Source organism: Micrasema longulum, unplaced genomic scaffold, assembly GCF_059751315.1.
Source record: "Micrasema longulum isolate JH-2025_06_02 unplaced genomic scaffold, ASM5975131v1 h1tg000092l, whole genome shotgun sequence".
Classification (NCBI taxonomy): Eukaryota; Metazoa; Arthropoda; class Insecta; order Trichoptera; family Brachycentridae; genus Micrasema; species Micrasema longulum.
Genome location: NW_028277298.1, coordinates 483,170 through 509,249, shown reverse-complemented (window position 1 = coordinate 509,249; position 26,080 = coordinate 483,170). Strand labels below are relative to the sequence as shown.

The window sequence follows — 26,080 nt, the reverse complement described above, 5'->3', positions numbered from 1 at the left end:
ATGCCTACAGAAGAGCACAAGACTGGTCCAGATGGAAGGAGACTGTTCACAGGTGAGTCTTGTCTGGAGTCAGCTGTGATCACCATCCTCAGACATGATGCGCGGATTGAAAAGAGAGAGAACCATTCGTTGTCATTAAACATTTTATTAACAAACAAATCTTCTGAAACATAATCGCCGTTGCGATAATATCAATAAGTTAATATTTGTTTAGGAGATTAAAAAAACAATGTACCCTTTTGTGACGAATTTGCATACTGAAAACAAAAAGGAAAATTACGTAATTTAAAAAAAAACTATCTAAGTTTCAGTTGAAACGAAATTATGTAATCTTAATGATAAATTTGAAATACTTTTAAAAAATAAAGTTCACTTGACAGCTATTGCCAACGACGAAATATCAAAACTGTTAAAAAGCCAATATTTAGCAATTACGCTATATAAGTCCTGGGCCAGGAGCTAATTGAAGTTATGTTTTATAATATTTATAGTCTATCAAATCCATAAAAAGCGGACGGATTGAATCCGTTCAACAATTTTTTTTTAGAACAATTGCCTACCGAAATGGTTTAATCAATACCATGGATAATTACTTTACTACACTGGAATATTTTCATATGTTTAGCTAAGAATTTATGAGAACTTTACCTTCATTAATAGTTTTATATAAAATTATATCCAGTAAAATGGATTTTTCATATATTCCATCTCAAAATAACACATTATTTGATGTTGGAAACCTTAGAAACAACACTGGCTTCTTTTCACTAATACCAATAATGCTAAGGCTTTACAATGAAGTATCAAAGTAAAAAAACATTTGTTCTTTTTTGTAACTTTATTAATTAATTAATTTGACAAAAAAAAACTCGGTTGATGTGTTCTTACGGGAAAGACAGTTATTGAAAAAATAATAATTAGCTCACGATTCGATAAACAAAACTTACCGACAGATCGATGTCCCGTCTCTGGGCAAATAATTATGCTATCGTATATTCATGTTGTTTTTAGTTTAATTTTCGTTTGAACATATTTGTATATCTAATCTAATTATTTTTAATAAAAAATAAATATTAAAGTTCGTGTAATTTACCAAAATATTTAGATTTTGGAGGACATTGTAGATAAGTTGTAAATAACTATTAAACGATGGAAATCAAGTTGTGGTAGAGCGGGCTTCGAACCTCTCATCCGTGAGTCCGCAATAATAGCTACGAGATCATGAAACCGATTAACAACTATTTATATTAATATATTTAGTAAAATGAAATAAATGGGTAGAAATTATAAGGGAATTTAATCACACAAAAAAAACACAACTACAAACATTGCTTTTTATATATACAGATAATAATACCTAGAATATACGAACAGTATAACTGTAGATTTACCGAAGTTGATATTTTTCATGACAATTCATATAAATTGAAGTCCATACTAATATAAATTTTGAGAGAAGCACATATTTAATTTATTGTCATTATTACATACTCGTAGATATATTTTTTTATTGGTAAAACCAACGGTAAATAAAAATTTAACATCGTTTTGATTATTATGATTACAGTGTGAATATTGTTTATATGAGTGCATGGTTGTCATACACTAATTATACAAAAAAATGACAATATATTTTGTATATTTTGTATAAACTATTTGTTTACTTCACAAAATAAGTAAATAAATCATTTGTTTTCCGAAATTGGAAATTTTATGTCATGATTATGTGTATGTCACTGTTTTACCTAAATACTTTTTTTTAAATTTTATCCCTAAGAGCTACATAATTTATTTATTTTTGACCGAAAAAAATAGATTTCGGACATGTACTTGTACATAGAAGCTGACCCGGTATATTAACCCGGTTAAATGTAACGTACCTACCTATTCTAAAAACAAAAGAAATTGTGCTAATTCTGTTTTTCTGCATTGGAAATAATTTTACTTACATTATTAGTATTTCTAGGAATGAACTATTAATTCTTTGCGGATAGTTATGTAAATATCTAAGGTACAATAATGAAAATCTCAAATTTATGTTTCCCATGCTGAGAACATTCAGTGTTATTTTTTATTGTAAGTATTTATGTTAATTTTTTTATTTATTTCATTTATTTTATCTATTTCATCTATTTTATTCGTTTTATTCATTTTGTTCATTTTGTTTATTTTGTTTATTTTGTTTATTTTATTTTATTTCATTGGAAAGCCAACAGACATTTATAAATTTATAAGATACAATTATATTATAAATACATATCATAAAGTCCAATTAAAGGCTTTCACAAATTTTGTTATTGTAAATGTTTTCACATACTATACATATATATAACAACAACAACAACAACAACAAACTATTACGTCGTTTCCCCGTAAGGGTAGGCAGAGAGGATAGAACGCCACACCATTATATCTTTGCGTACAGATCTCGCTTCCTCTACATTCATACATCTTCTCATGCACGCGCGCCGATTATTCCGACTTTTGACATGTCCATCTTTGAGTATTTGTTGGATTTGCTCATGCCATGTCTTTCTCGGTCTTCCTCTATTTCTGCATCAATCAACATTTGCATTGTAAATATTCTTAGCCGTTCTATCGCTGTCCATTCGTTCTACATGTCCAAACCAGCGCAGAGCTCCTTTCTTGATTTTGTCGATAAATATGTGTGTAAAAATAATACATAACATAAATTAACTAAGCATAAAAAACTTATAATATTTCTAGAAATGTACATGTAAATGTAATACATATCATTAAAAATATATCTATTTTTTAATATTGGTCCCACAGTTGCACATTATAATGAATAATACAACTTTAGTTGACCATACAGTGAACATTTATTATGTGCCTACATACAGAACTGCACATAACCTCCATAACATAGGCTGCGGATTCAACTTGAATTAATTTTGTAAATTTCGTTTTTAAAGGAAGTTAAATATATGTTATTAAAATCAAAACAATTTAATTTCTGATTACACATATTGCAATTTCTATTTACAAATTAATTTTGAAAAGATTTAGTGGAACATTTTGAAATTTTAAAAGGAGATTGGTTTCTGGTCTGCGTTACTGGGACTCTAAAATTAATAAGTCATAGAATCTTAGGGCAATTTATCATGTTATTCAAAGTTTTATACATAAAAATAGCGTCAGCCATATTCCTGCGAGTTTGGAGATTGTATTAGTATTATTGTTGTAGTATAGGAGTATTGTATTAATAGCTGTGATCTTTGAATTTTTGAAGTGTATTATTTCTGAGATAACTCCGCATGTGGCGTCAAAGGTACTCTTCCACTTATTATCTGTCTGTTCTGCCAACTGGCAACCGGTTAAATCGGATATCTTTCACAGTTATCTTATCATTGGCGGATTCATATGAACCAGTGACGACTTTCAAAGTAGTTCGTTTTTATTAAAATATTTTAAATTATTTTTTTCGTACATTTTCAAGAAACTTTGCAGTCTAATTTAATTATCTGACTTTTACCGCGCACGGAAAAAGTTTTTGAATCCAATTTTTCTTAAGGCCGAAGTTTCTCATTAAAAATCCCATAAGAAATAAAAGTAAAAAAAGAGTACGAACAAACTCCCGAAACTGCCTTGTTTGTCATGCTCCTTGCACCTGTAACATACATTTTACAAGAAAAACTATTTCCACATAAAATCAGTTCAAAAATACTCTAAATGTATTAAAACCACTTCAAAGCAATCAAATTTTTACTGTAATTTAATTAAACTTTGGGAATATTTCGAAACGCTAAAACCGCCTGTCTCCATACAATTTTATATTGTACGTTTTAACTTACGGCGCTCCGTGGTGTTTTAAAGCAATTCTTACAATTTATACATGAGTTTATTTGCCAGTTCGAAAATAAACTTTGAGCTAGACGTACGTCGGTTCAAGTTTTTTTTTTTGGAAAACATAATGTGGGATATGGAATTGTGGGCCTTAAAGGAATATGCATATATTATATTTGTGTTTTGCACCTACTTATTTTACATAGTCAAACAATCGATGTATAAAGGTATTTTTGTAGGTGTAGTGTATATGAATCGTTTATAAAAATGTTTATTGTACATACAACTGTACTCATATATTGCAAAATCCATGTAGAATATTTTTACGCTGTCATAAAACAAAATATGCTAATTATGTTTTTTTCCCGAGAAACATAACTGACCCTCGCTAGGTCGTGTAATATCTGCATTCTGTTTCGTTGTTGCCTCGTGATACAACTCAACCCTTTCGTACCGAGTATCGTATTAAAAAGACATAAACATTAATAAATTTGCTCAGTTGCAAGTATATTCCTAAATTAACTAATGTGTTCTACAACAAAAATGCCAGGAGACATTTTCCGAAACTGTTTAAAAATACTAATGTTTCTTTTCCGTTTTTCCACGTGTATTGTTTGCATTGCCAACTGTCAAGCTGGTATCACGGGTTCGATTCTCGCCAGTTGCAAGAAATAAATATCAGGATAAATTATTGTATAAATTATTGTGTATTTTTCACAAATTCTTTATGTATCCTTTTTTTTATCTTGTTACTGAGGCATGTCAGAAGCTCAATGCAAAAAAAAAAAATAATGTCATTTTTTTTTGCCTATGTACTGAGTATGTTGATATTTTTTTTTATTCACTTTGATAAACCTTATTTCGTTGTGTTTTTCATTGCATCAACTGCAGTATAATCAATTTGTATTCAATTAAACGGAAAATATGGTCTATGCTTTCACCTTGTTCTTTATTGTTTTCTTGTGTTGTAAATTAATCCGTTACTTTCAACCCTGTTTCCACGCGATTGATATGTTGTGATTGAATTTTGACTCCTCTCAGAGATCGTACCGCCATTAAATTTATTTTATGTATTTAATGAATTTTTGTAATTAAATAGACAAAAATTTGTTTTATTTAAAAAAACTGTTTTTTGAGAAAACGAACATGTCGACAAATATTTGGATAAACTCAAATTATTGACAGTTAGTTTTTTAATAGATAATATTTCACCGTCATCGCGGAGAAGAATAAGTTTTTAAAACTTAAAACCAATGATGTCGCGGAAATTTCCTTTAATATTGAAAAAATAGTATTTTTTGTGAAAAACGTATGTCAAAAAAATACAATTTTTTATCATAAATTTCTTTCCGCATCTAATGGTGCATAAGGCACTGCTTTGGTACACCAACATCAGTGCATTTTTATCATTTTACATGTAGGTAAGATGATCAGTTTCACGCTTGCGTTACTAGTCCAGGAACTATAAAATATTTTTGTGTAAAACCACCCTTTTAAATTAATTTTTCATATCAATTATGTCAAGAATCAAGCCCAAGACTTTTTGCATGGTAAGCAAACGCGCTGAATGTCACATCACAAGGCCGACAAAAAATACAATTAACAGTAAATATTTAAATAATGTCATAATATGGGCTATTTTTCATTTAGGTAAGAAAGGGTTAATAAAGTTTAATAAAAAAATGAACCTAGTTCAGTCTAAAAGCCTTTTCCTCCGGTTTTTCGCATATACGAGTATAGTATAATATTTTTACTGTATTCCACTGCCTTTAGACGGACTTTGTTGTACCTTGCAATCTAAAGGTAAAAGTGGGTTAAGTACACCACGAAATACTACAGTTGTGGTCAAGATTTACAATGTGTTATTTGCAAAAACATACATTTTTTACAACCTTTTTAACAACTGAATGATTTATTCATTAAGACCAGAAATGAAAAATTTATTGGGTTACAGTTGGTAGAGTTGCTTTTTTCGTAATGTAAAATGTAATATTTATAAATTTCAGTTTTGTTATATTTCCTTCCCTTAAATGTTCTTCATCTCTGTTGTAATATGTAAATATAAACAGCTTTCCAGGGAGTTGAATCTAGTCTTTGTCTACGTAAATTCGGACAAACTCAAAATATTGTTGATAAATCCACCTGGTCCATGAAGAGGTAGAGAAATTGAAAAAATAACATTTTCAGGCGTTGCCTAGTATGTAGGTGAAATAATTCAATTAGATGAATCTCACCCGCATAAATAAAGGTTTCAGCTCTTTTACTTCACAAACACCAACAGATGAAAGAATTGAAGAAATTTAGATTTTCAAATATGGGCAGAATGGTGAATGTTTTACAGTGTGTAAAGTGGCCACTTAAACCAGCCGTTGACAGGTCATAAGCTCTGTAGATGCCTAGACTTCTATATTTCCTTCTCTTAAATGTTCTTCATCTCTGTTGTCATATGAATATAATAAAGACAGAATACAGTATACAGTGGAATCGGTAGTATAAACAAACTTTAGATTGGTGAGTGGGTATTCCACTTATCTAAGGTGTTAGCATATTATCAGGATCAAGGTCAAAAGAGAAGAAAGGTAAGGAAGCATGATCAATGACGAAAGAAAGATAACCGAACTAAGTTCCTAATTTGACAATAAGGAACTTCAGCCCTACGGGAAATTGGATACAATATTTTTTTTCTTGGGAGCGATGAAAATTACGACACTAAATTTTACGGCAAAGTTTCCTAAAAATTAACGAAAAACTTTGAACGCCGTCACAAGTTCATATTTATCAACCAATGATAAAATAGTTACGGAAGATATCCGGTTTGCTTGCTGTCAATGAACCATTGGGCAGAACTGATCGAGAATAAGCGGAGAGAACCTCTGACGTCAGATGCGAAGTAATTTCTCAAATATTTATATTTCTTATAATACGATATTAAAAGTTTTTTTTTTTTTTTAATTAGTTTAATAATTTTTTTTTTATTTTTTTTTTTATTATATTGAAAACATATTAAACATAATTATATACAATATTCCCAAGGAGTTTTTTTAAAAAAAACTCATTTAGGGACATACAGATAATAATTTTTTTAGAGACGTTTTTAAATTTTAAACTATAATATTATTTAACAAAAGCAGAAAAATTAAAATTATGATATACTACAAATTAAAAAAAGGTATGAAAAATACTTGAAAATAACAGAATAAACAGAATACTAGGCATGGAAATAAATTCAAAATAATGTTTACATTATGCAATCTGGGAAAGAAAATTGAAAAAGTTTAAAAATTACATGGATGTATATATACATACTGAACTAGTACAAAATAAAATCTTTTTTTTTTAATTAACAAAATATGCGCACACCCAATACAGGTTAATTTTTTTTATCAAAAACGTTGAAAAAATTGAAAATATGTATACAAGCCAAAAAAAGTATATAAAAAGAAAAAAACACAAATAACATTTAAATAGTATTAAAAATTACATATACAAGCAAAAACGGTGAAATATTAAAAGGTATATGTTCAAGATGCACATTCTCTATAAACTAACATTATTTATTCAAAGTACTTCTGGAAAAAATAATTCTTCAATTCGCACGTCCTGTTTCTATATTTTGAAATAGGTACTTTAAATTTTTGTGGCAATTTATTAAATTCCTTGAAACCTATGTATTGTAAAGATCTAGTACCAAACTTCGTAGACTTCACAGATCCAATATATATATTGTTTTTTGATCGAGTACTGTACCGATGGATGTCTCCAATGAAAGCTGGCTTTATGTTACTGTGCATTGAGTCGAGAGTAGTATTAATGATAGTGTCAGTTATCTCGAAATAGGAAAGCATGCTAAAAGGCATGATTTTTGTTTCAAAATAAATGTCCCTTACATAAGTATCATACGGTAGGTGAAACACATTTCTGATCGCTCTATTCTGAATAATCTGCACCTCAGAAATTTTGCTCTTAGTTGCAAAACCCCAAACACAGCATAGGTATGATAAATGCGAATGGACCATAGAAAAATAGATTGCTCGAAGCAGCGAAACTGGAAGCATTCTCTGAAATCTGTACAGTATTCCAGCTACAGGGACAATCTTTCCTTTCACGCGCTCAACATGTTTATTCCAAGTAAGCTGCGAGTCCACTAACAGTCCCAAGTACTTAGTGCTATTTTTTTTCTCCAGACGATCAACACCAATAAAGACATCAATAGATTCATTACTCTTGTTTCCAAATAGAAGGTAGTGAGTCTTTTTTGCATTCAAGCTCAATTTATTTAAACGCAGCCATTCCGCCAGATGTAAAACGTCACTTTCAACCATCTTCTGTAAATCTTGTTTGTTTTTAGTGTGATATAAAATAGTCGTATCATCTGCATAAAGCTGTATTCCTCCTTTGATGCCCCATTTTGTAACATCGTTGATGTATATAAGAAATAGCAACGGACCGAGTATAGACCCTTGAGGTACCCTGCAGGTGATTTTACCAGAATTGCTAAACTTACCTCCAACTTCTACCAAAGATGATCTGTTTGAAAGATAGTCTTTAAAAATTTCTAAACGTATTCCAGTTACACCAATATACTGAAGTTTTTCGATCAAAATGCTGTGGTCCACAGTGTCAAAAGCCTTTTTTAGGTCTATGAAAACACCAGCAGTATAATCACCTTGGTCTAAATGTTTCTGTATCGTAGAAATAAAGTCAAAGGATGCGTTTTTTGTACTTGAATTCTTCCTGAAGCCATATTGTAATGGAGTCAGTAAATTACAGTCATTTAAGAATTTGGAAAGCCTTTCTTTAAGTACTCGTTCAAAAATTTTTGAGAAAACAGAAAGAATGGATATGGGTCTGTAGTTTTGTACATTTTTTTTGCATCCATCTTTATAAAGTGGTATAATTTTGGCCAATTTAAGTTTTTCAGGAAATATACCTTGTACTATCGCTAAGTTAATGAGGTCAACTAAAGGTTCAGCAAGTTCGTAACAATTAATTAACAATTTTTTTTTTTTTTAAAACCACTGAACTTTCTCAATAAGTAAACAACGGAGAGAGGTTATACACTGATTGATGAGTAGATCAGGCACAAAAGATTTAAAAATATGTTTTTAAAGGATAAATGCAAAGTAATATTTTGTTTCATATGTATTAAGGGTATATTTTAAAATAATGTAAAATATTTTCCTTGGTACGGAAACACCCCAGTGATTTTAAAAATTAATAAGTGTTTAAATTGTAAAATATGCTCAAATATATCAAAAAGTGCCGTAGCGCAGTTGGTAAGAAGGTAAACTGTGAAATTAGCCTCGCTGGTTTGATTTCCGGCAGTTGCAAGAAATTAATATAATTAAATACATTTTCCTGGATGATGTGACGTATTATTTATAATTTCTTCTCTTTCTCACCTGTCTTAAACAAAAACTTAGCGGTTTACCACTTTAAAAAAAACATTGTTACCATCTTCGCTACTAAGCGCTCTGTACCGTTAATTAAAACAAAAGAACAGAGTAATTTCTACGATATTTTCAGCGCTGTTGGTTTATCCATTTATATTAAAGTAAAAGGCTCAGATTTCAAACAAGTGATGACTAGTTCTCAATCTCTGGTCAGATGAGCAGGTACTGTTTAAAGGCACCGCTGGCCTTTTTTAAATTTAATATCTGCCCACCACAACCGCACGGTGGAAGAGAGGAGGGAGTGTGGGGGACAAAGGGGGGTTTAACCTATCCCCTTTAGACAACCGACCAAATTGTTTTAAGCTGGAATGCCGACGAGGCTTTTTTACGCTGCCTGTATTCTATATTGCCACCCGAATATACTACCAGCTAGGATTAAATAAGATTTTATAATACGGGAAAATGCAGGTATTCACTTTATATTCGGAGCCATTTGGTGCTGACCAAACAACAGAATTAAAAAATAATATTAGGAAGTGTTTTAGTAATACATTATATATTAAAATATTTCAGACTTTGTTTTTTTCAACTAGTCGCATATAACCGTCGTACAAATTGAAAACGCTGCGGTAGAGCGTAGAGGGTAAGCGAAAGAGAAAAATATCTTCTTTTTTTTGCTATCCGCTTATACTCGTATATAAAGAACAATGAATAAACCACTTAAAGTAACATTTAATTAAAATAAATATACTAGAACCACAGATTTATATAGAATAACGAAAATGCGCAATCTAGAGAAATTAATCTACCCAGAAAAAATAAAAATATTATTTAAGATGAAAAAGAATTTGAAAAATATTTTTTTTTAATTAATTTTAACTACAACATACAACAGTTTTGTGTATACAGCAATAAATTTTTACACTTCACTTTCTAATGACCTAAAAAATATACAAAACATAAATAATCAATTAAATTTAACTTTAATTCCTCTTCTAAAAATACTCCCATTATGATTCATTTTATCTTCTTTTTCTCTCTTTTTTTCATTTTTCTGTCTCTTTCATGCAATATTTTATAATATAAATAGCAACGCGAGTAATTATACGTTAGTTTAATCCCTGACGATGCGGTGGTAACGAAACCGGTCGAAGTATAACTATAAATTAAAGTGGTTTATACAAATCTATAAACATATAAGTGTAATAATCATTATTTGTCCAACCATTTGAAAACCATTTTTTTATTTATTCTTGTACTACAATATTATTATTATTTATTAATAAATTTATTCCAAAAAAATAATATACATACTTAATAACAGGGAATCTATATAAAACCAATTAATGTAAAATGAAAACGGAGTGTTCTCTGTTTATGATAGTCTCCACCTAACATGGCACAGCCTGTTCTAAGATGAAGAGATTCTATCTTTAGAGCATAAGTAGTCCTATACTAATAAAACAATAACTTAAAAAAGAAAAACTAAAACTACTTAATTATAAATGCCTAGCTAATCAAATATTATAAATTAAAAATCGTGATTATTCAAATATAAAGTATATATATGTGCCAAGAATACATGTTACTAAAACATAAATAATGTAGTGTAATATATAATAAAACAAATAAAAAGCAATGAAATACATAAAAATATAAATAATATGTGTACCAATTATATAAAGTACTACGTTTTTTGATTTACATATATTTTTCAAAAAATCTCTCGCTACACTTTTTATATGTGCAGTTATTTTTATTTTAAAATTTGTTTTACATTTTGAGTCTTTTATATTTGGCAATAAGTCATTAAATATTTTTGGAGCAATTACATTATATTGCTTTTTACCAAAGGCGGTTGATACAAATGGGACAATACAGTTAATATGAAATATTGTGTATGCGAAATTAATTCAAGGATCCTCCTCTATTTATAAACTTGTTCTTATGAGGACTTTACACTACTATACGGTGTTTAAAAGTTTTATTTACATATTTCACATTTCATTCAAATGATATTTTATTTTTTCAATCTTAACTCTTATTTTTATCAGCCAGATGAAAAAAACATTTTTAAAAAACCAATACTCTGGGCTTGCTAGAAATCGAACCCAGGACAGCGCGAGGTGAGCGTCTGATTAATGTGATCCAATTGATAAACTCTTTTCAAAGGAGTTTTATATGAGAGTAGCCATCGAATCAAAAATACTCGTCTCAATTACAATCACATCACAAATGTTTATCACGTTGATTAAAAATCCTTAGCCTACACTTTTTCCTTTAGAAATTTCTAGCACGTCGGTAATTACCGACTTTTGAGACCGTTGTGATTGAGCTGCTCTCTGGTTCTCTCACAAAACTTTTTTTCCGCCCGGACATTGAGAAATAAGTAATACTTGTTTATTTTACAAAACCCTTGGGATGATTTTTTGGAAATGGCGCTACATGAATTCGTCGTACTTAAATATTAATATAATTAATAATTAAAATTCGAATCTCTTAAAATCTCGACATTTGTGCCATGTATTGTTTTACCGAATATTCACCTGTGTATCTTAAATCTATTAATCATCTAACTATATATTAACTGTCAATATCGGTACACAACACACTTTTTATAACTAACTTATTTGCTACATACCTACATATTGTTTCAACACAGATTTAAATGAAATAATCATTTTAGCTTCTCGCATTTGCACTCGCATTTTTTCATATAAATGTCCAGCTCGGTGCGTCAACTTATTCTCTAATTTGGGTTTTTCGGCAAATGGCCAAGTTGGGTTTGTTTTTTATTTTTTGTTTAATATTCGTGTTCATATTGATTAGAGAAAAAATAAATTATGTAACTCATTTAAGGGATATCCGTTTATTTTTTTAATATGAAATTATTTTTTTTTTAATTTTGCACTGTCTTAATTTTTGTTTTCTTTGGTATTAGTTTACTATTTATTCAATTATTTACTATACTGGCTAAATAATCAGTGGAATACGGATTCTGAAATAAAGACCAGAATTGAAATTGGGAGATCAACGCTCTATAAAATGCAGAAACTCTTGTGCAACCGAGATCTAAGACTAAGCACAAGGTGGAGAGTAATAAAAGCTTATGTTTTGCAAGTGTTGCTGTATGGAGTGGAGGGTTAGACTCTCAAAGTTTCAAAGATCAACAAAATTGAAGCCTTCGAACTTTGGTTGTGCAGAAGAATGAGACGAATATAATGGACTGATCGTTTCTCCAATGAAAAGGTATTTAGCAATATGAACAAAGAAAGGGAGTTACTACCTTTGTCAAAAAAAAAAATAGTTTGATTACATATTCCGCAATGAGAAGTATGCCCTTCTTTAACTTATTATGGACAGGTGTGGGAAGGAAAAGAGCAACATGGCTCAGATATCTCAGACAGTGGTAAGGTGTGTAAGATGCAGCGGTGCTGATGAAACTAACCCAGGATCGTGATAAATTCATAATGATGATCGTCAACCTCCGGTAGGAACGGCAAATGAAGAAGAAGATTGTATCTTAAAATTATTTTTAGAGACTGATTTTTTAAACAGTAAACTATTCTTTATCTGGGGAAGAATTTTCAACCCAATTTCTGTTCAATTCAAATTTTCAGCTGTTTTAAAGTCTGGTCGTCTGGCGTGCTGATTTTAAAACTGTAATTAGTTTCAAGTACCACGTTGAATTTTTGTTTTACAGCTTATTTTAATGCGATTTTTCTACCTTAATATGTAGTATGTTGCCGTTTGTTCAAAGAATTTTACTACTTGTGTCAACACCAATTCACTTAGAGTAACAATATACAGACTGTTTGAATATGAATATTTTCTATGAAGAGTACACGCGATTTTTTTCCTGTACAAAGAGAGGATATTCTGTAACTTATAAAATTGACGTGATGGGGAGTTATGAAAATCAGGGTTATTTTCGTATTCGGGAGCTTAAAGTTAGTAAAAAAGTGTCAGATCTATATCAACGAAACTTGTGTTTTTAGTGTTATTTATTAACTATAAAAATATGTATTTTGATTCAATTATTTGGGAAAATTTCAATCTCGACTCACCAATTCAGCCAGCATACTATTATTTATATTTCGCGTATCTCACTCCAATTTCTCCTCTGAATCTCATCACGTATTTATGATTTTCTGGCGCATTTTATGGAGCAGCGGAGGATCCACCTGATGAGAAGGTATAAAAGAGCCAGGGTTTCTTTGTTCGCTCTTAATGAACCAAAACAGCTCCCCGCGGTTTTCCACTAACATCCCGACAAATTGCTCATACAGGAATGTCTCTGTTTCTCTGAAAAATATTTTTATTAAGTCGTAAAAATAAAACCACTTATGAGACGCTGAGAAAACAATGCAAATATTTCATTTCTAACTATAAATGGTTGACGATGGTGTGAGTTTCAACTAGAATTTCTCAAGAATTTATTTTATTTTCTTTATCAAAAGCATTAATTAACTTCCACACATTTATTTGCTTGTTACATATCTTGATATTTTGATATTTTTCCATTACTTTTTTTTGTATTCTTTAATTTAGTACTCACCGTTATTTGGCACATTATTTAATTTCTTCCTTTATAAGCAATATCTTAATTATCGTTTCAATTAAGTTTTGTTTTATAATTTTTTTTATAAATTCCAATGGTTCTATTTTTTTGTATATTTGATTACGTGACTTAATCTGTAAAAATTTTATTTTAACATTTACATCTGATTATTTTTAAGGTTATCTACTTTGGAAAATTTTATTATTTATTGTCTCATTATTTATACTGTATTTTTCTTCATTTTTATTCTATTCTATCACATGATATTACAATTTAATTTACCGTGTTTTTGTCTATTATTATTGATTATTATGGCTAAACACGGACACAGCCCTTAGTTCATAAATCTGTGAACGATTGTAATTTTGAAAAAAATCAATAAATAAAAATCCTTTATTTTGATACTGAAAAGATTTGATAACATTTTATAGATAGTGTAGAATTTTATAAAAACCCTCAACAAATTTCCCCATCCAGATTTCATGATTGAGTCAATTAGTAATAAAGTTACGTTAAGATTTCGCTGTAGACTATTATGACCACCATTCTCAAAACTCCAAGATAAATCAACAATATTTTGAGTTTGTCCAAGTTTTTGTAGACAAGGACGGGATTTAACTCCGAGGAGAGCTGTTAATATTAACATATTACATCAGCGATGACGATCATTTTAGAGAAGGTAAAATAGAAATCTAGGTATCTACAGGGCTTATGACTTGTCATTAGCTGGTTTAAGTGAGACTGTGTAAAATTCACCATTCTGCCCATATTTGAACATCTTTATTCCTTCAATTCTGTCATCAATTGATGTTTGTGAAGTTGTAGAGCTAAACTTTTATTTATGCGGGTGAGATTCATCTAATTGAATAATTTCAATTACCTACATACTAGGCAACGCCTGAATTTTTTTTTCTTCATTTTTATACTTCTTCATAGACCACGTAAACTCTATTTTGTAATAAACAATATTTTGAGTTATTGAAGGAATATAGATGTTCAAATATAAGCAGAATAGTGAATGTTACATAGTGTGTAAAGTGACTACTTTAACCAGCCAATGATAGGTCATTACCCCTGTAGATACCTTGACTTCTATATTACCTTCTCTAAAATCACCTTTATCTCTTTTGTCCATGATAAATATAATAATTTCAATAAAATTGTATTAATAGCACTAACTTTGTTATTTTACAGTTTCATTATTGTCAGATGGTTTGCAAATTAGAAAAAAATACATTATTAAGGTACCTTGAGTTTTTTTTTCGAGTTCGCAAATCATCTGATATAAAATAATTATAATTTTATAATTACACTTGGTTTACGGTTCTATATTTTAAAAATGAAATACTAAAATAAGACAACTTATAAATCTGAGAAATCAAAAAAGCGATAAATAATAACAAAAAACAACAATTAATTGATAATTCCTGTGATCCACTCTCGTCTCATTTGCTGAGAACAAGTATAAATGAACAAATTCTAACTGCTTTCAGCCCAGACACTCTTAAAATTATAAAATAGTATTATATTAATTTCTCTATTTTACAAAAGAGCATATAGTTACTCATTGATAAATAATTCAGTGGGTAAAAAGTAATTGATTTTTAATTATAAACACGAAATTAGTGCTTTTAATATAAATTTAACAGGTATAATATGATTTCATGGGGATTAGTATTAACATATTTTTCGCAATTCTCGCTTGATTAGCGCCAACAACATACCGGTCGAATGGCATGGTAATTATCATGGTTCAATTTGATGACGTTACTGGCCAGCAATTTAGCGCTGGCAGACAAAAACAAACATCGGAGCACCATTTGAATTATTTCTACACAAGCGTGCGAAGCTTGCTTTATAGACTTATACCACTCAAACAAATGCATCGGAAATATATTATGAAGCATGGTACAAGTAGGTACATAGGGTGAAATTACTGACTGCATAATAAATGTAAACAACGAATGTCTTGAATAAGTAGAAGAATTTGTGTATCAGGGAAGTATATTTTCAAGAGATTGAAGAGTAGAAAAAAATGTTGAAAGGAATGTGAATGCGGGCACCGAAATGAACGAAGCACTAAGCACAGTAGTTGCTAATAAGAATATGTCAATCGAAGCTAAATTGGCAGTGCACAACAAAGTTTTAGTCCCAAAACTTATGTATGGAAGTGAAACATGGAACTGGCAGAGGAAGGATGAAAGCCGAGTAAACGCTGTTGAAATGCGATCTCTTTAACGATATGTGGAAAATCACTGTATGACAGGGTATGAATGATGAAATCAGGCGAGAGTGTAAATCTGAGTCAAGTATAATTGATAAGATTAAGAGAGGGTCTCTGAGATGGTTTGGTCACGTAAAACGAATGGACCATGAAATCATGGTATTACAAGATATATGGTGAAAATGAACGGTAACCTGAAACAAGGACGACCAAGGAAGACGTGGCATGATCAAATAAACCAAAATCTTAAGTCTTGTCATGTCAAAAGCAGACAAAACCGAAAGGCATGTATGACAAGATGTATGAATGTGGAAAAAGCTAGGAATGTATACCAGGATAGACGTGTGTGGCGGTCCATCTTTCTGCTTACCCTACAGAGAAATGGCGTGATGGTAGTAGTTGTAGTAGTAGAAGTACTGTGATTAAATGATTAACGTACTTACCTACAATCTTAAAACGCTGTTAAAGTTTCAAAAAAAGTGGTTTCATTTGTTTTCATAATTAATTAACGTAAAACTCTGTATTTAAAATACTCGTACATTCAAAATCGATATAAAAATTGATCGGACATTCAATTTTTTGATTGCGTTAAATTCTGTAATATTAGAAATGCTTTGTTTAAGCTTTTTTTACATATAAACGCATTTTAAAACGATTTTTTAACAAATTGCATAAAATGAGTCTATTTTTCAATTTGGTTCTTTTAAAACATCTATTACATTCGTATTTTCGTCTTTCAACTTTTTTTAAATTCCAAAATTTAACTTATTTAACTCTGATAGGTGGTGCGCAAATGCCGAGATCCGTGTATTATGTAAAATCGAGATAAGCATTAGCGACAAAATCAAGAAAACATTTAGCGAAGATTTGGACATCTAGAACGCAAAGACAACGAAAAAAGGGCTTAAAAATTTACGATGCGAATGTTTTTAGACGCAGGCAACGATGAAAACTAGCCAAATAATTGAAGATGGACATGTCAAAAGTCGGAATAATCAGCGTGCATACATAATATGGTATATGAATGTAAAGAAGGTATAGGAAAACAGAGAGATGGTGTTTTTTTAAATTAATTTAAATAATTCAACGTCATTTACTAAAAATCCGAGCCAGAATGCTACCAAAAACACGTACGACTATCGTTCTGAGAAAATTCCTCTTTTGTGGCCCCGAGAGTGTTTAATGTCCGGATAAACATATTGAGATCACCAAAACAAAGCCATTTCCGAGAGAAGTGTAAAAGTTTGTATTTTGTTTTAAGGAAAGACACCACTTCAGGAGACTGTGAGATATTGCCTAGATTTAAATATAGTACTATAAAGCGTGTTTTTCAAAATTTATGTTTGTGTTATAATTTATAATTTTAGTACTCTTTAATAACATGCATTCTTGCATCTTTTATTATGTTTTATCCGAACTCAATACAGGGCTCATGGCCTTATAGATTTTGAGATATGTTTTGTTTTTTTTTTTTGTAATATGTATTATATTTTTATTTTTTTAATAAAATAATTTTTCTTCCCTGAAAGCATTTTTAATTTTATCCCTAATGTTATAATCATAACAAACGTTTTATTCCAGAAGAAGTATGAAGGGGATCGCAAACATGGTTAATTTATTTTTTATTTAAAATAAATTTCATTTGTGTTTGTAATTCTTTCCACAGGAGAGATGATAATCTCTAACGACAAGTACAAGATGTCTGAAATAAGCAACTCGTACTACAGTGTCCAAATGAAACTAATCATCAAGAAGATTCAAAAACATGATATGGGAGGCTACAAATGCATTTCCAAAAATTCAATTGGAGACGCAGAGGGAAATATTAGACTTTATGGTAAGTATACTAAAATACTAATTTCTATGTAGTTTGGTACAATTCTTTTCGTTTTTTATTTTTGAATTTTTATTTTGAGTATTCTTGTGTATCCTTACTTAAAAAATAATCACGTTTTAAATAAACAAAACATGAACATAAATCATATTTTAAACAAACTTACATATAAGGGTATGAGTACCCTAGAATATTTTTATTTTTATTAAATAAGTTGATGGCCACTTTGTGTGATTTTTTTTCCTCGGTATAATTTTAAAAGTTAACAAGTATTTAATTTTAACTACACGTTTTATTAATCTCTGTATAAAATATATACTTGAGTTTTTAATTAGGCACTTGAAAAAAAAGGATTTGAATTTATAACTACTGATATGCTTTCCTTTCATACTTTTATTTGCTTGTCAAATATCTTGATATTTTGAAGTTTTTATTCATTACCTATTTTTGTTGGATTTAATTTAGTACTTACCGTTATTTGGCAAATTATTTACTACCCGAATTTTTCAGTAAAGCTTAAAGATATCACATCTAAAATATTATGATAAGTTTGGAACTAAATTTTTATAATTTATATTTTAATATTTCAATCTGATTATTTTTCAAGTTACCTTTTTTGTAATTTCATTATTTATACTTTGTTTGTCTGAATACTTTTTTCTATTGCATGACATGTCACTATCTAAGTATTTAAATTGTTTCTTTGTCTTTCTTCTTTCCTCCCTGTCCTCTTTTCTCTCTTCATAGTGTAGTGTTTTTTTTTAATGTATTTTTATTTTGTTGATCTGTGTTTTTAATTTTTGTCTGAAATTGTAAGATTCAATATGTCCATGTACTTGTAATTTTCTCAAACTAAACGGTTTGGGTAGGTAGGAAGAAATTGCTTAAGGCAATATGCCCGTCTTTATTTTATTTTATTTATTTTTATTTTCTTTTATTCAGGAAACATTCAGTACAGTTACAAAGTTCAATATTTTACACAATTAGACTTAATTCTAATGGACCAGTGAAGTTTCCATATTAAAAAGCAATTATACGTTAGGTTAATTATGAAAGCATAAAAAAGAGAACGAAAAAGAAAACATAAATGAAAGTTGTTTAAAAATTAAAATTTAAGTAAAAAAAATATATTTTAAGGTTTGTAGTTTGTAGTAAGTATTTACAAATGGAAATAATATTAAAAATGAAGAAAATTTGTAAGAGTAATTAAAAATTAAGAATGGAAATAAAGAATGAAAAACATGCTCAGATGCAAAAAAAAAAAAATAGTAATAACATTTTTTTTAAAAAAGGAAAAACATAAACACAATATTTATTTTAAGGATTCAAAGAAACGATGAGAAGAATCTTTAAGTGAAATATAAGACAGTAAATTTAGGTCAATTTAAAAAACATCTTCAAAATTAATGACACATTATAGTAAGAGCAGCAATATATTGATTTTATTAACATATATAATATAAGTAATTAAAAGTAGTTCAAAAGTATAAAAACATGCCAATGGCAGCAGAGAAAAAAGAAAAAATAAAGAAGGAATAACAAGTAAATGTATATAGAGTGTAATGTATATAGAGTAATGTATATAGAGTGTTAAAATAAATAAATAACTGGTTTTTTAATTTAATTTATTTAATTACGCATTCTTATTCTTATTTTTTATAGTTTAAGACGAACACAGTCCAAAAAGCCTAAATAAGTTCATGAATCAAGCCTAAATAAGTTCAGCCCAAAAAGCCTAAATAAGTTCACGAATGTAATTTTGAAAGAATAAATATTTTTTCAATTATTTTTTATCTCTATCGAAATTGTTGAAATTTAGAAAGCGTTTATTTATATTTTAACAGAGATACCATGGTAACTTATCTTATTTGATAAAATGTGCAGTACATTAATTGATTAATGATGTATTATTTTGCTTATTCCTGTTATTGTTCATAACTTATATGTATATTATAATATTATGTAGGTATTGTTTTTCTAAAGTTTACTTATTACCATCATTCCCCTTTTCACACCAGTGGTGCATAAGGCACTGCATTGGTAAACCAAATGTACCGTATTTTGATCATCTGTTACATGAAGGGTAGGTGACAAGTCTTACTCCTCGATACACCAGTCTAGGAACAATGAAATATTGCAGCTCAAACAATCTTTGAAATCAGTAATTCACATCCACCCTGCCAAAAATCAAACCATGGACCTCAAGACCAGTTAACATTCATAAAGCTCACTCAAGTCGGAGCCCGTTCCCAGTGAACGTAGAAACTAGCCGATAAATTCAACTCATTTCTTCATACAAAAAATGTAACCTCTATTTTAATTCTTAAACCCCAGTTGCTGTCATTTCCTTCTTAAGTAAGCTTGCAAATTACAGATATTATTTAAAGATTCTCTATTTGAAAAAATATTTCAAACATAATTTTTCAGGACAATTCTTCTTTGATATTATACACTTGACATATGGCATGTAAATACGTTACTTGGCGAAGTGCCCCTTTTTGGCACTATTCGTTTCTATAAGGAATTGGCCGGTACTTAGCATTTAACATGTAAATGTATCTACTGAATGTCATTGTGCTATTTTTTAAAAAATTTTAGTACCAGTGTTGTATTAAAATAGTGTTTAATATAGCTGCATACGATTTAATATAGCTGCATACGAGTAAATAGCAAAATCACTAATAATAAATCGTAGTTATGCAGAAAGCAGCCAGCCATAGAAAAGTGAAACTGAGATAATAGCACTTTTGTAAAAAGAGTGAATAAACGAATCTACACAACAGTTGGAATGTTTTTGACTTTAAAAAATGATAAACAATGAATACACTGATTTGTTTACAATACAAATAAGAGTCTAATTATGTACTTGACCAGTTTTTATAATTTTTAAAGTACGGTAAGATTTTTCTAGTCCTGTGGATGTTTTTTGAAAATTGAGAAATGCCGTTTTTGTGATCGACACCATTTTCAGAAGGTGATTAACACAGGTTTTTGAATAACAGTGGTCTGGCTGTTTTTAACAAAACATAGGATTGACCTTACTGCACCCGATAATATAAATATCTCTTCAATTGTTCTTCGTGTTTATTTGATATATTATTGGTAATTATCTTCTGTTGTCTGAAACAGAGAGACAATCTTCACAAAACTACAGAAAAAGATGTCGTTTACATAAAATAATACTTGTATTTAAATGCAAATACAATTTTTTTTTTTTTTAATTGTTGCTTACCAATAAAAAAAAATCACCGTTTGCTACTGCTATGTGATTGGTAAAAGAACATTGAATTTGAAACGTGTTTTTTTGCTGTAATATTGCGCACTATGATATGACAAATCATCTGGATTTTATGTAAAGAAAAATGATCGTAATTCACCGCAGTTGGGGATGGAATGCTGAAAGTAAATGATGGTGATGATTTACTATTATAACTTTTTCTTCGCAGAGATGGACTTGCCGTATAGAGTAAAGTCCGCACTTGATCGCGAAGACTTAGACTCCGAAGAACCTTCGGGGGAAAACCAATCGGAACCAGATAACAATCTCTACAGCTTCCAGGGTCCGCTCCGGGAGACCAGCCAAGGGGCTGAATCCGCCTCGTCATCAGGCAACTCCGTCGGCAAAGAGAGGGGCTTCCTAGAATCTTCCCCATCAAGTGCCCAGCGGAGGGCGAATCATAATACACCACTTTTGTTACCTGTGAATGTATTTCAGTACATTTTGTATCGTGTCGGATTCTATAGGGCTCGCTTACTCGATATCCCAGTCTGGCTGTGCTTACTTTTTCTTTTGCAATTGTTACAGTAAGACTTTGTGAATAAAATCACTTTAATCTCAAAACAGTATTAAAATTTTCAATGTATTTTAATACCATTTTCTTTAAGCCTGTTCTTGATTCTTAAATTATTTGAGATTATTCAGAAAATTTTTCTCTAAGACATTCATATATTACTTTTATAACTGTTATGTAAGTATTTTTACGTTTATCTATTCATGAACAAGTATACAATTGACTGTGATTAAATTATAATTTTAACCAAAATGGTTTAATCAATTGTATTGTTTTATGTATTTACTTACCAATTATACGAGTCTTATGCATTTTGGCAAAAATATTTAAACCGATGGGTATTTGAGGCTTAAATATTTTTTCTTAAATGCGTATAAGGCACACTCGATTGATTTAAAACACTTAAGACTTAAAATTATTTATTCTGAACATAGTTGGTATTCTTTATTTGATTAAATTTATTATTTTAATTTTTATTTAATTTGAACGTAATACTTAAATAAACATTATTGTCCATTGTCTGTATCTTCTTATGTAATACTTAAAATTTAAAACGTTTCAATGCAAAATCATTGGCGGAATCGTCTTATTTTTTAATTCAAATAACTACGAGTATCTTATGGTTTTACTTCTACTTACTTACATAAATATATAAATAATGGAGCGTTACTGACTCGAAATATTTTATCAAAAATTACAATTATTATAAAAGCTGAAAGCTTAATGGCTTTGATAATAAAACATAGGTATTTAAATGTATTATGTGTGCAGTATTCATATATTATATTCATTATTGCCAACAACTTAAAGATAATAACTAGTTTAGTACATCTATTATTAAGATCATGTTATAAGTAAAATATGGAATGTAAATAATATAACTGTATATATTATATAAGTTCATAAAAACACTACTCATAGTAAAAAATGGTACTCGTATTTATAAAATAAAATGAGTTTAAAAATATTTAAAGCATTCAACCTGAAAGTATTCAAAGTTTAAAATGACCCGTTTTATACTTTTTATTTTTTTCCTCTTATGTATTATTTAAATATTTGTATTTTTGTAAGTTTGTTAAATGTTATTTGAAAAGGTCACTTTTTTAAGCATTAAAAAATTAACAATTTGTTTTAATTTTTGCAAAAAGGCTAAAACAGAAAAAAAGTGCATTGTGCTTCATTTATTCCAAACTAAGATTTTAAATGCTTTTAACAATTATTTTTTAGCCTTTTCATTTTTATTATTTAAATAAATGTAAAAAGGACGTCTGATCCAAAACTAAGACATTTTAAAACTACTATTTAAACGTATAATACACTGTGCCAAATGTTAAATCTTTTATTAACTTATCTTTTAATTTCTTAAATTGTTTTTTTCCTCATCGTAATTGATTATTAGCATCAATAAAAAATATATTATTATACTTAATGTAAATTGAAACATTCTCTTTTTTAAGATAACTTTGAAAGATTATGTTTATTTTCTATTTTAATCAAAATTACAATAAACCACTATGATTTATCTTTCATTTATGTTTTTGGTGACTTATTGAAAAAAATTAACGTTTGTTATCGTTTGAAATATATGAATAATAAAAAGTATTATAAACTGTTCAAATTGCTTGATAATGTTTTTCGTAAATAAAAATATTGTAAGGATTTTATTTACTATTTTAGCTAAAAAGTGAAATAGACACTTATGTTTCTAGTGTTAAAATGTTTTTTTATTGCTGACAGGTGGTGAAGATATGTAGGTATAGAAAAATTATTTATAAAATATCAATGTAACTTGTTATCATTTTATTTTCCGGTTTTTTAAAGTATTCTATTAACTATAATCAAATTATTGAATGCTAACTAATAAATAATTTTATATACAAATTGTACCATTTATTTTGATTTAATAACCCATTTATATGTTTTTTTTGGTTTATCATTGTATATTGCTCATTTAATAAATAAACTGCATTGATGTTACAAAGTATTTTCATTAACCCTTTTTTATAACAATGAAAAAGTTAGCGGGTTTTAATTATAAGTTCCAATATTTTTAAAAACCGTTGAATTTGGATAAAAAAATTAGCTGATAAACACAGCAGATAAATCGTATTTTATAATTTTTGTAGCGTGAGACTAATTTCTTTACCTCCAGATAAAAAAATAACAATACATTATCATTATTATGGATTGTTGTGGACAAGAGCGCATTATAAAGTAATTCTATAGATAAATAAATTCAATTGAAACATTTTTTTATTTTTTATTATTATTATTATTATTTGTTTTCACATGCTACGAATTAATTTAAATGATTTTGAGAACAAGTGGGTTTTCAGTTTTTTTTTTTTTAACATCACTTCATTAGCCTCTAACCTCTACTGGGAGAGTATTTTATGCCAAAAAGCTTGCGACCGCGAAGCCCGTTCACCAAATTTAGTGCGCTGTTTCCGTAGAGGTATAATAACTTTTTAAACAAAGCTTATCTAAGCGTAAGACGCCTGTCAGATACTCCACCTGGAATACATAGTTCCCTTAGATACTCCGGAGTCGAGTTGTGGAGTGACTTATACATAAGCCAACAGAGTTTGAATTCCACCCTCTGTGGAAAACGAAATCAGTGAAGTTCCCAAATTAGTGGAGTGATATGACTGAACTTAGAGATTCCGAAAATACGTTTTGCTGCAGCATTTAATACAGACTGCAGGCGAGTCAGTTTTAGTGTTTATACTATTGTATACGCATAAAAAACAATAAACACCATAAAACAAAGAATATTTATTGTAAAATGATCAACAAAAGAGGCAACTAGAAAATATCTGATCTTAAAAAAGTGAAAATAAAAATACCTTAAAACTTCAAGAAATTCTTAAAATACCGTTACTGGTCTGAAAAATCCTTGTATGAGAAAAAAAAGCGAAATTTGTAAAAAAATAGCCGAAATTCTGCAAAAAATTCACGGTTCTTGGTTTTTTATGGACTATTGGTATGACTGACTATCCTTATAAATCCTAAGTTAGATAGAATGGTTTACTTGGCAGTACCGTTCAATTAATTTATTTGTATGGTTTTCAAAGTTTAAAAGGGTATTAGTGTTTCTTATTAGATCCTAAAAAAAATTTCGTTATTATTAAATTGAATAAAGAATAGATTAAATCGTCACTCTACAAATGATGTTTTTAGTTTTAAAAAGTTATTAAGACATTTTATTTATTAATTTTATTTCTATGTACAATACAGCACGACTGCCGAGGAGGAAGAAAGTAAGAAACGAGAAAAAAAAACAAATCAAAATTGAACTATAAATAATCGTAATATATAATGACTTGCAGCAACCAATACAATTGATTTTGCATTGAAATAGCAAATACGGAAATGCATTGAAATTGCCACAATGAAAATGATTAAAAAATTATAAATCGGTGGCATAAAAATATTGCGCAGATGTAACGTAATAAAAAAAATGAATACAAATTTATAAAAAAAACGTGTATGTTCACTAATCAAAAAAAATAAATATTTTAATTTAAAAGGACCCAGAGTCAGTAATTGCAATATGCAGGTTTTTAGAAAAAAGTTCATTCTTCACAAATAATTTCGTTCTTATTAAAAAAATATTTAGTCACATTCCCATCGGTTTTATTCAGATCAATTACTTACCATCAAAATTAAATATTTAGGTAAATCATATAAACGCAAATATTTATTTTCTGAAAAAAAAAATTTTTTACAATTAATTATAATTTTTATTTTTTAATATTTGCGAATCTTAAATTTACAGCATATTGTTATAATGATTCAAAATTTAAATACACTACAATTAAATCTCTAGATCTTATTATTTTTACAAATTATTTTTGAAAAATGTTTTTATTTCCAATGTAAATGAAAGTTGAGTTAGTGTTACTTAATATGCTAACAAGATAACGGCGCTGTCCGCGTGTGTCAGAATCAGAGTTCTCACAACCTGGATTGGGGGAGGGGGTTGAGTTAACCTGTTTCCCTCTCCTTACCAGCCAATCTACAAACTCCCCTTACTAATTTAACATTAAACCGGTGCATCAAACCTTCAGCAGTGGTTCTTATTGCCATTTACCTGCTGTATCGATCGATTTTTTATAAATAAATATAGACATATAAATATTTTTTTTAATATAAAAAAAAAATGTTTAAAATAAATCATTGTAAAACAATCTTCCTCTCTAAACCAGAGCATCTTGCTGCATTGAAGAGGTGGAAACGTTATTAAAAATATTCTTATGCACACAAATGTTAGAAAAATTCCTAAACATTTTTGATTAAGTAAAAAGTAAATAATTCTGAAACTTTCGGTTTAAAAAAGGTGATTTTTTTTCTTTAAGTGGTTTTTATAGCCTACAATATAATAATTACGTTTTTTAACCCTTAACTTTGTAGAGTTTGAAAATATTTATTATCACATTTGATAATTAAAAAGCCTTCAAAACCACAAAA

General features: G+C 29.0%; 1 protein-coding gene across 1 annotated transcript; it reads left to right on the top strand.

Moving 5' to 3' along the window:
* On the top strand, nt 1-23,585 carry LOC148284763 (uncharacterized). Its single transcript, XM_088235135.1, has 3 exons — nt 1-52; nt 17,652-17,822; nt 21,266-23,585. The coding sequence occupies exons 1-3, from the start codon at nt 1-3 to the stop codon at nt 21,625-21,627; spliced, it is 585 nt and encodes a 194-aa protein (XP_088091261.1). The 3' UTR covers nt 21,628-23,585.
* The last annotated feature ends 2,495 nt before the right edge of the window (nt 23,586-26,080 follow it).